General features: G+C 34.4%; 1 protein-coding gene and 1 pseudogene across 1 annotated transcript; one reads left to right on the top strand and one right to left on the bottom strand.

Annotated features, from left to right (window-relative positions):
• Positions 1–5,336: 5,336 nt before the first annotated feature.
• Positions 5,337–6,557, top strand: LOC138868101 (uncharacterized; annotated as a pseudogene).
• A 1,435-nt stretch (positions 6,558–7,992) lies between these two features.
• LOC138879377 (uncharacterized) lies at positions 7,993–8,901 on the bottom strand. The gene has a single exon (XM_070158987.1). It carries the CDS (start codon positions 8,899–8,901, stop codon positions 7,993–7,995), a length of 909 nt encoding a protein of 302 aa, XP_070015088.1.
• Positions 8,902–11,412: the final 2,511 nt, after the last annotated feature.

Consider the following 11,412-nt stretch of genomic DNA (forward strand, 5'->3'; position numbering starts at 1 on the left):
GTGAATACTCCCTTGCCGAGATGTGTAGACTGATATATATATATTCTCCCTTGTCGGGATATTTTGGGTTGTTAGCTGTACCCTTGCCAGGTTAAAGGTATTGAGTTGTTATTCTTCCCTGAAGGGGTCTACTATATGAAGTCAGATATTATATATGATATTATGGGATCGTGTGGCACGCCGTCCACTTGGTTATTGGCCTCGGTTGCCGGTGACATATTGTGCACTGTGATAAAGATGAATTGGGATCGTGTGGCACGCCGTCCACTTATATATATGATATTATGGGATCGTGTGGCACGTCGTCCACTTGGTTATTGGCCTCTGTTGCCGGTGACACACTGTGAACTATGATAAAGATGAATTGGGATTGTGTGGCACGTCGTCCACTTATATATATGATATTATGGGATCGTGTGGCACTCCGTCCACTTGGTTATTGGCCTCTGTTGCCGGTAACATATTGTGCACTGTGATAAAGATGAATTGGGATCGTGTGGCACGCCATCCACTTATATATGATATTATGGGATCGTGTGGCACGCTGTCCACTTATATATATATGATATTACAGGATCGTGTGGCACGCCGTCCACTTATATATATATATACATCATGGGAACCGGAGTCTCTTCTGTTTATTTACGATATTTCATTTTTATCTGTTACTCCCCGATAGCATATCACCTCCCAGTTTTACTTTGTATTATCTTGTTATTATTTTCTTGCACGTGTTGTATATATATATATCTGTACAGGTTAATTGTGGTAGGTACTGTCTAGCCTCGTCACTACTTCGCCGGGGTTAGGCCAAGCACTTACCAGCACATGGGGTCGGTTGTGATGATGCTACATTCTGTGCATTTTTGGTGCACAGATCAGGGAGCAGCTTACGGACCGCAGCAGTAGGACTTCTGGGAGCTATCTTCAGTTCAGGGACTATCGAGGTAGCCTAGATGGCGTTCGCAGGCCGAAGTCCCTTTCCATGTTTTTCTTTGTTTGTTTATCTTGTATCAGACAAACATGATGTATTTTCCCTTCAGACATTGATTATAGTATTCTATAGTAGTCCGTGAGCTAGTGACACCAGACCTTGGGTAGTGATGTGTATTAAACTTCCGCACTTTTGGTTTTCAGTTGCTTTAGATTTAAAGTCTTCCGCTTAGATTTTGTCTCGTTTATTATATTGTTTGAAAGAAAGCAGGAAAGGTGTTTTAAATATTTGGCTTGCCTAGCTCCGATAGTAGGCGCCATCACGACACCCGATGGTGGGAAATTCGGGTCGTGACATATAGAAAGAACACTCATAGGAACGATAAAACTATGGTTACAAAATTTAACAAGTGAATTAGTTACATTAAGAAGTAATAAAAAACTTGATGGAACAACTGCAACAACAGTTACAGATATATTGAATAAATATGAAATAGCAATAAGAAATGAATTTAGTAGTATGACAACAGAAGTAGAAGAACAAAATAAAGAAAAGACTACAAATAGAAATTTAATGACAAAATTAGCAATATGTAATATGTGTTATATAGACGAATATACTTGTGCATTTAGAAACTATTATTATAAAGGAACATATAGTCCGGATGAAAGTAAGGAAATAAGAAAATTATATTTTACCAAATTACCAGAACCTTTTAGCTCAAAAATATTAAAAAATTGGAGTGAAGCAGAACTAGCAAATACTCTAGGAGCTCGAATAAAATTTCTACAAAAATGGTTTATAGAATTATGTGAAAAATATAAAGAAAATATCAAAATGGATAAAATATTAGTAAAAAATTCGGCATGCTACAAAAATAGAATAGCACCCCAATTTGGCTGCACAGATAAATATTACAAAAAAGAAGGAAAGGGAAAAAGATATAAATCCAAATATAAGTATAAGAAACCAAGAGGAAGATATTATGTAAAAAATTACAAACATAAAAAACCATATAGAAAAAAGAAAAAACTAACAGAATGTACTTGTTACAATTGTGGAAAGCTAGGACACTTAGCTAAAGATTGCAAATTACCAAAAAACCCAAAGAAGAAACAAATTACCGAAATAATGATAGACAATGATAAATATACACAAATAGAGTATATAGATTATGAATTAGGAAGTGAAGACAGCATATATGAGATATCAGAAAATGAATTCTCAGAAAATGAAAAGGATATAAATAATAATATAATAGAAGAATCAGACGAAGATAATTATGACTGAAAAAGATATACAAATTATACAACAAGAAGAACACCAAGATGAACAATCTTCAGAACAAAAAATAATATTTGACACCACCATATTTGAACAAATAAAAGGAAAAGAATTGGATCTAAGCATAGACAAAATACTAGAAGTACCAACAATAAAGAATTAGTTTAAAAGACAAAAAGAAGAATACTATGTAGTAAGCCAAAGAGAACATATAATAGACTGTAAATACATTAAAGGTAAAGCAAGAATACCAATTTTAAATAAAAAACTATTAAATAAAGAAATACAAGATATAAAAGCAAAAAACCCAATAAAATACGTACATTTAGGAGGAACAGAGATACTAATAAAAGCATGTTTTAGAGAGGGAATAGATACCCCTATAGAAATATACTTGGCAGACGATAGAATTGTACAACCTATAGAAAAGAGTATAATAAGTGCAGTAAGAGGTAACTTAATATACCAAAAATTTAAATTCATAATAAGTGCCAACTATTCAGTGGCAATAGATGATAAAAATATAGATAAATCATTAGTGCTATACTGGAAAATGTCAGGAGTAGAACTAGCAACAGGAAGTAAAATATTCACAGCAAGATGTAAAAATCTATATGTCTTAACAACAAAACATAAGATAACAGCTAAAAATAAAATAAATAAAATTAAAATAGAAAATCCGTTCGAAAGAATAGTATCAGTTATAGACAACAATGATTATAGTTATAAAGAAATGGATATAGAAGAAGACTTAGAAATAGTAAAAGAAAGGTTGAGCACGTCAAAACGGACAAGTAATGAGATACCGGAGACATCATCAAGAATAAGTACATCAAGAAGAATAGATTACATAACTCCACAAAAATTAATAGAACAAAAAATAGAAGAAATAAACCCACATCATTATTATATAACAGGAATAATGGACCAAAGAAAATATTTAATATTAATAAATACAGGACAAGAAGAGAATTATGTTATAAGAGAATTAATACCAGAACAAGAGATAGTAACAATAGAACAGCAAAATTCAGAATTACCAAAAGCATTAAGAAAAAATGAAGAAACAACTGAAAAGGAATTAATTATTGGAGGAATACCAATATTAATAAATTTTAAAGTATATCAAGGAGATAAAAACATTACACTAGGAATAAAATGGTAAGAAAAAGTCAAACCATATAAATTAGAAGATAGGCAATTAACAATAAGTTATGAAAATAAAAAGATAATAATCAAAAGAACCTTAATATAATGCCAAAAATATATATACTTTCCAAAATAATAGTAGAAGGATATTATAATAGATATTATACACCTATGATGGATACAGGAGCAGAAGCTAACATGTGTAAACATAATTGTCTACCAGAAAATAAATGGGAAAAGCTAAAAAACCCTATAGTAGTAACAGGATTTAACAATGAGGGAAGTATGATAACATACAAAGCAATGAATCTAAAAATACAAATATGGGATAAAATATTAACCATAGAAGAAATATATAGTTATGAATTCACAAATAAAGATATATATCAGGAATGTCATTTTTAGATAAGTTATTCCCACATACTATAACAACAACACATTGGTGGTTTACTACTCCGTGTAAGCAAAGATTAGGAGCAAAAAGAGTAAATAATAAATTGAGAAAAACAACACCCTGGATTAAGGGAAGTGAAACAATTACCCAAAAATTAGAAAATATGACACAAAGCAACCATAATATAGAAATAATCATTTTCTCAATAAACAAGATAAAACTACTCCAGGATAAATTAGAACTACTATATAATGCTAATCCACTACAAGGTTGGGAAAAACATAAAACAAAAATAAAAATTGAACTAATAGATGAAAATAGTATAATAACACAAAAACCTTTGAAATACAATTTTAATGATCTAACAGAATTTAAAATACACATACAGGAATTATTAGACAATAAGTACATACAAGAAAGTAATAGTAAACACACTAGCCCAGCATTTATAGTAAATAAGCATAGCGAACAAAAACGAGGAAAAAGTCGTATGGTTGTAGATTATAGAAATTTAAATGCAAAAACAAAAACATATAATTATCCGATACCAAATAAAATACTAAAAATCAGACAAATACAAGGATATAACTATTTTAGTAAATTTGACTGTAAATCAGAATTTTACCATTTAAAACTAGAAGACGAATCTAAAAAGTTAACAGCATTCACAGTACCACAAGGATTTTATGAATGGAATGTATTACCATTTGGATATAAAAATGCACCAGGTAGATATCAACATTTTATGGATAACTACTTTAACCAATTAGAAAATTGTATAATATATATAGATGATATACTGTTATATTCTAGAACAGAGAACGAACATATAAAACTACTAGAAAAATTCATACACATTGTAGAAATATCAGGAATTAGTTTAAGTAAAAAGAAAGCAGAAGTAATGAAAAATCAAATAGAATTCTTAGGTATACAAATAGATAAAAATGGAATAAAAATGCAAACTCATATAGTACAAAAAATAATTAACTTAAACGAAACACTTGATACGAAAAAGAAGTTACAATCATTTTTAGGATTAGTTAACCAAAGTAAGGGAATATATCCCTAAATTAGAAGAAAACTTAAAACCACTACAGAAAAAATTAAAAAAGGATGTAGAATACAATTTTGACGAAAAAGATAAAATACATATAAAGAAGATAAAAAATATGTGTAAAAAATTACCAAAACTATATTTTCCAGATGAAAAAAGACAGTTCACATACATAGTAGAAACTGATTCTAGTGACCACAGCTATGGATTAGTTCTAAAATATAAATATGATAATGAAAAAATTGAACACCATTGTAGATATTATTCAGGATCATACACGGAACCACAATTAAAATGGGAGATAAATAGGAAAGAATTATTTGGATTATATAAATGTTTGTTAGCATTTGAGCCATATATCGTTTATAACAAGTTTATTGTAAGAACAGATAATACACAAGTAAAATGGTGGATAACACGGAAAGTACAATATTCAGTAACTACGAAGGAAATAAGAAGGCTTGTATTAAATATACAAAATTTTACATTTACAATTGAAGTAATAAGGACTGACAAAAATGTTATTGCAGACTACCTATCAAGACAAAGGTACCCAAACTGATGAAAGCCAAGAAACAAAAGATTTATTTGCAATCCTTACTACTCTATCTTTACAGATGGATGGTATGGGAAAAAGATTACAACAGCTAGAGAAAAGCCAGCCAAGTCAGCAGCATGACTATAAAGATGCGGAGCTAAGTCGATCGGAAGACTCAAAACTTCCAGAGTTAGAAGGAGACGTTGGGAAACTCCAAAAAATCCATAACAAAGTTTGTTTATATACAGCTGCAGGTACAAGTAAACAAGTTAACAAGAAGTCACATACCAATGTCAATTTAAATAACATATTTAATCAACCAATTACTCCGAAAAGGCCAAAAGAAACAATAGTTACGACACCACAAACCTCAACCTATGCCAACAGCCTACACCAAAATAAAAAAATATACAACCATATTACCCAGACCTATATTGAAAATATATACAAAATTCAAATATTTCTAAACCTTAACCCCAGAGCAACTACTACAACAGATCCAACACATGACTATATAACCCAAAAACTCCAATGATATAATAGGCTTATTGCACAGCCAAAAACTAGAGCCAATTTAGTAAAAACATGTTACAATTACGGATTACTTAACACGGTATATACCTATGATGTGGAAGAGATAAGTGGAATACCATAGCTATATAAAGCATTTATTACATTTAAAAGAATTACAAAAGAAAACCTATTTTTTATAAAATTCTATACAGCACCAGCTGAGATACTATACGATGAAATAAAACCTATTATACAGGTTGTAAAAATAGGATTGACACGAGATATGATAATACCAGAAGAAATAGAACAACAACCAGAAATACCAAAAATCGAGATACCAGGTTTTTACGCCAACAAAAGAATAATTGGAATAGCAACTATTATCCAAGAGCTAGCCAACAATTATTTACAAGAAAATGCTATCTGGAGCTACTACTCAAGAGATCAACTAATGATATATGCGAATTCAAGAGAACTACGACAAGGAGATATGGATGAAGTCCAAAAATGGATTTTATCATTACTAAAACCAGAGATACAACCAACTACAAGAGCACTAAAGAAAGGATTTATTTCCAATGAATTATTGACAAGATACTGCAAATTAGTAGGGCACAAATACCCAGATCATATATGTTCAAAATGCAACGGAGAAGATAATCATGTACCAGAAGTACAACTGGAATGAAGATATCAGCCTAAAGACAAAGGAAGAAGACAACTATTGCAAACAGACAATGTAAAAAGTCATAAAGTAAATAGTACAAGTCATATTCATGAACAGTAAAGGTCGTTCATGAAGAGTCATTAGCAGAGCCTTCACCGCGGACCACGGCCGCGCTTCTTCTAGCCTGATTCACCAACTCTCTGAACCACCTAGTGCAGCCACATAACACTTTATGCAGTTCGCACTAGGCCTTCTTTTCTTAAATTTCTTGGTCTTTGATACTTGAGCAGGTTTCACTCCTTTTTGAGCCGATCTTTGACATTTTGTCACTTTGTCGATCAAACCTGCAATCAAGCACAACTTGTGAGCCTTTTAGGACTATTTTGTCACAATATATGATCAAAGCATAGTCAAGTAGGGGCATAAAACATGTTAAAATCCTAACTTATCAGAGGGTATGAGGTTGCTTTGGCTGGTGGAGCTTGTATGGTTTGGGAAGTGGTTCCATGATAGTGGTAGTAAGGGGTGAAACATAGTGCATGTTGTGGCGATGAATCAACAGTGGGAGGTTCTTGGGATTGAGCTAGTGACGAGGAGAAAGCAGGGTTAGCGGGGTATGATGGTAGTGGATGCCCTTTAATCCATGCCTGGTGCATTTCAGCCATCTGGTGTTTCAACTTATGTAACTTCTCTTTCAAACCAACCTCAAACTCCTCCACCTCTCTCGGCGGATCAATAATACTTGCGTCCAGTTCTTGGCCAGCCATGATCAACTTATTTTTATACCTAGTATTGTACGGATGGGTTGCCAGAATGCCAAACAAACTAACCACCTTCCTGTTTTCAATCACAACAACAACTTGTTTGTTCTTAAGATTTAACAGATAGGCAACCACGCATTTGGGATGCAATGCACCTAAACAGTTAAAGCTTCGATCGTGTATTTGAACGGCTGCATACTTCATCCCGACTTTTAACTAACTCTTCTCATTTTGTGCTTTCTCTTCTTTCTTCTTTTTTTTTTCTTTTTACTCCAATCCCTCTTTAATCACTATTGGCCTTTTCCACTTGTTTTTGTTACTTCCCTTTTATTTTGCACTCGCTTTTCTCTCTCGTTTTGCCATTATTTCTTTCCCCTCAATTTCCTTTTATTTTCTCTCTTCTTTTTCCTTTTCGTTTTATGGTTATGATCGAATCCTATGGGGATTGCCTACGTATTATGACGCCGTATGAATCAGATATTACGTAGTTCAGGGGATAAATGCGAAATAAAAGAAAGACACATTTTTGGGTTTTTATTTTCTTTTTCATCAAATTTTATAAAGTAGAACAAGATAGAAATATCCTGATTACAACGACTTCCCTACACATTTAGACATTTTCAAAAACTAAAAGAAGACTCAAAATGGACTAACATGCTCTAAAAGAAATTGCAATGCATACTCAAAAAATAAAATCAAGAATACATAAGTGCTTCCACTGTTGCTCCAGTTGGCCTTGTTGCGGGCATATGCGCCATATCTTCTTGGAGGCAAAATAGTTCATCCATGATCTGTCGGACAAAAATCATAACTGAAGCGAAGAACATGGACAGGGTCATGTCTTTGCACTTGTTGCACTTCATCACAATGTAGTCCGCAATCCTCCTAACCCTCTCCCTAATGATACCCTTCTCTTGTAGCAACCGTCCAATCTGCTGAGATCTGTCCTCCAAAACTTGTTCGATTGTATAATTTTTCTCCTCAAACTGCTGCAGGTTTTTTTCTAGTTGCGACATCAGGGCATAGCCATGCTCCCTTTCTACTTTGAAGTCTCTTGCCTGATTGGTCATTTGGTTCTCAAGTACATCGACCTTTTTCTTTAGACCCACAATTCCTTTGCCGTACATCTCCTTCAGTTGTCGGACGAAACTAGCCCATCCCTCCATACTCTTATCTAACTCAGCACGAGCCTTTCCTAGTTCAGCTTCAGTTTTCTCTAACTCAAAACCGTTATCATGTACTTTTAGCTTAAGCTTTTCTATAAGTTTCTTCTCCTTTTCACTCTTGACAGGGTTCTCAGCTGCTATTTTCATTTTTCGGATTTGGACTTGGAGGGCTTCATTTTCTTTGACCAGCCTCCTCCTTTCACCTTCCACTTCTTGTTCCTGGAGATCATTATTGAATTCCATGTTTCTCAATTTTTGATCCAAGGTGTGAATGGCGGCTTGATATTTTTTCTCTTTTTCTCCCCAGGCCAATATTTCTTGGACTTTATTATCAAAAGCTTGAATATGAGGTCTCTTGGTAGGACTCTCGGGCTCGGGCTCTGGTTCATTGTTTGCACAAGACCTTTTCTCAAACCATGCAACATAATCTGTATCCATTTCCCCCTTTGCAACATCTGGTACCTGGGTGCCATTTTTCAGATACCGGCAACCATTCCAATCCTGCTGAACTAAGGTTTCAAGCAATGCAGCTTCTGGATGTAACTCAATGACCTGGGTGGTTAGATCTTCATCTTCGGGCACCACCTAATATCTTCCTAACTGCCTTAAGACCCTCTGTGGTGAATATGGCTGGACACTCCTCAAACCCATCAACATTAGGTAACCCTTGGTAGCCTTCATGTGTATGGCTTCTTGTAAGGCCCCGTGAAAATTCCTACCCAAAACTCGAAAGATCGTAGTGCCAAGTTAGAAATATGTGTTAGAAATTGGTAAAATTCTTCACAGCGAGCAAGATCGCCACGCTTCGGATCCTTTGGACTGATCTTTGCACTAAAAAGTTAAGGAATAATGTTTTCTAGAAATCTGTGTTTCCGTGGTCCATTATGCGGTCGCATAATAGCTATGCGGACCGCATAGTCGTCGCATAGTCAGACAGTTTGATGGTTAATTTTGAGGTCAACTATGCAGCCAATTATGCGATCTCATAAACAATATGCGGTCCGCATAGTCATTGCATAATCCCCTTGGAATTTTTGCGAGTGGCAGTTCTGCGGTGCATTATGCGACCGCAGAACAGGTATGCGGAACGCATTTTTGCCGCATACCCTGATAGTTTGTTCAGGTTTTTGGGACCATTTTTGCTGTCCATTTTGCGGGCCGCATGTCCATTATGCGATCGCAGAGTGTGTCGGGGCTCCTATTTTCTATATTTTAAAACCCGACCCCATCCCATTAAAAACACCTCCTTAGGTCCCTTTTATGATATTTTACTGCAAATAGAGTGAGAAAGGAAGTTCTAGAGGGAGAGAGTGATCTTCATCAAGTTTTCCACTCAATCCTTGCCTATACTCTTGAAGATTATCAAGTAAAGTTGCTAGGACTTCACCCCAAAAGGTAAGAACTTGAGCCCTAACCTTTAATTTTGAAGTTTGCACTAAAATGAGTAATTAGCAAGTGGGTTCATGGGTATAAAAAATAGATTTTCTTGCATGCATAAGTGATAATAGATTATGGGGAGGTTGTGAGCTAAAACGATAGCAATTGGGGTGTAAGATGATGAAAATATCTCACAAAAAGGATCCTAAAATCACAATGCACACTCAGTGCTTGATAATATGCTCAAAGGAGCTAGAATCTTAATCATGTTTCTAATTCATGGTTCAATTTTAATTCTCATAAAATAGATTGAAGTTTCTAAGAGTCTAAAAAATTTTGTAAGAATTTAAGGAAGCTCTATTGAGGTATGTATGGCTAAAACCCCCTTTGATTAGAAATTGAGCTCCGTTAGTGTTTACGCAAATGTGGTAAGACTAGAATTGGTTGATGTATTGATTGTTATTTCACATGAATTGGTTTGCTATTATATATATATACACACACATGAAGGGTGTGCCTCAATGTATGCAATGTACTATTTTGATATTTAAAGATGTGCGAAGAATATGAACCATATATTGAAATGTCTAGGCTACAAGCAAAGATTAAAACTGAGATTGTCATGCCAACTATGTGAAATCTTACCTATGCTTACAACATGAATTGCTTTTGTATGTGCTTATGATCCCAAATTGCAAGGTTAACATTGAAAATGGAAATGATGTGATAATTGTGGCCCTAAGTGCCTACGAATTGATATATGTGAAATAAAGATTTAAACGAGATGATTAATGAGAAAGGAACAACACCTCGGTAAGGCAGTCTAACCAATCGGGTCGTGATCGGATGCCTTGCCGCACACATGGTGGTATTATGCTGATATTGAATTCTGGAAAAGGAGAATGAGATTGTGATTTGAGGTACATGTCTCAATTGAGGCAACCTAGCCGATCGGATCGTGATCGGACTCCTCTCAGAAAAGCGGTGGTATTATGATTGATGATGAACAGTATGAAATGCCCCAAACTAAAGCTTTAGAAATTATGTGAAAGCTATATGATTCTTTTATTCGATGATGTTATATTTGGCTAAAGCTTTCGATTGTCTCTTGTGATTTACTTATTCTTACATGATAGTTCTTTCTAATGAGATGATGTTTAGTTATACATACTAGTACTATTCCATGGTACTAACGTCCCTTTTTGCCAAGGGCGCTACATTTTTGAATGAATGTAGGTGGCTCCATAGCGGACAGTGCCGATCGCGCATAGCAGAGTATCCTCCTCTCAAAGTCTTGGTGAGCCCCTTTTTCCTTCAAGGGGTTATGTTGTACATAATTTGTTGTAGACTTCCACTTTTTAGGTATAGCTAGGGCCTTGTTGCTGGCGTTGTCATCATTATCTTTTGTATCCTTAGAGGCTCCGTAGACGTTTGTGTGAGTTATGTACGAGTGCTGGATTGGTCTATGAACTATGTTGTAATTCTAAACTCCTATTTCTCTAAATTGTAATTGTATGGAATCTTTGAACTTAACTACGGTTTAAGGTTGTGATATAATATGAACTACAAATG

This window comes from Nicotiana sylvestris, chromosome 10 (genome assembly GCF_000393655.2).
Source record: "Nicotiana sylvestris chromosome 10, ASM39365v2, whole genome shotgun sequence".
In the NCBI taxonomy this organism is placed as follows: Eukaryota; Viridiplantae; Streptophyta; class Magnoliopsida; order Solanales; family Solanaceae; genus Nicotiana; species Nicotiana sylvestris.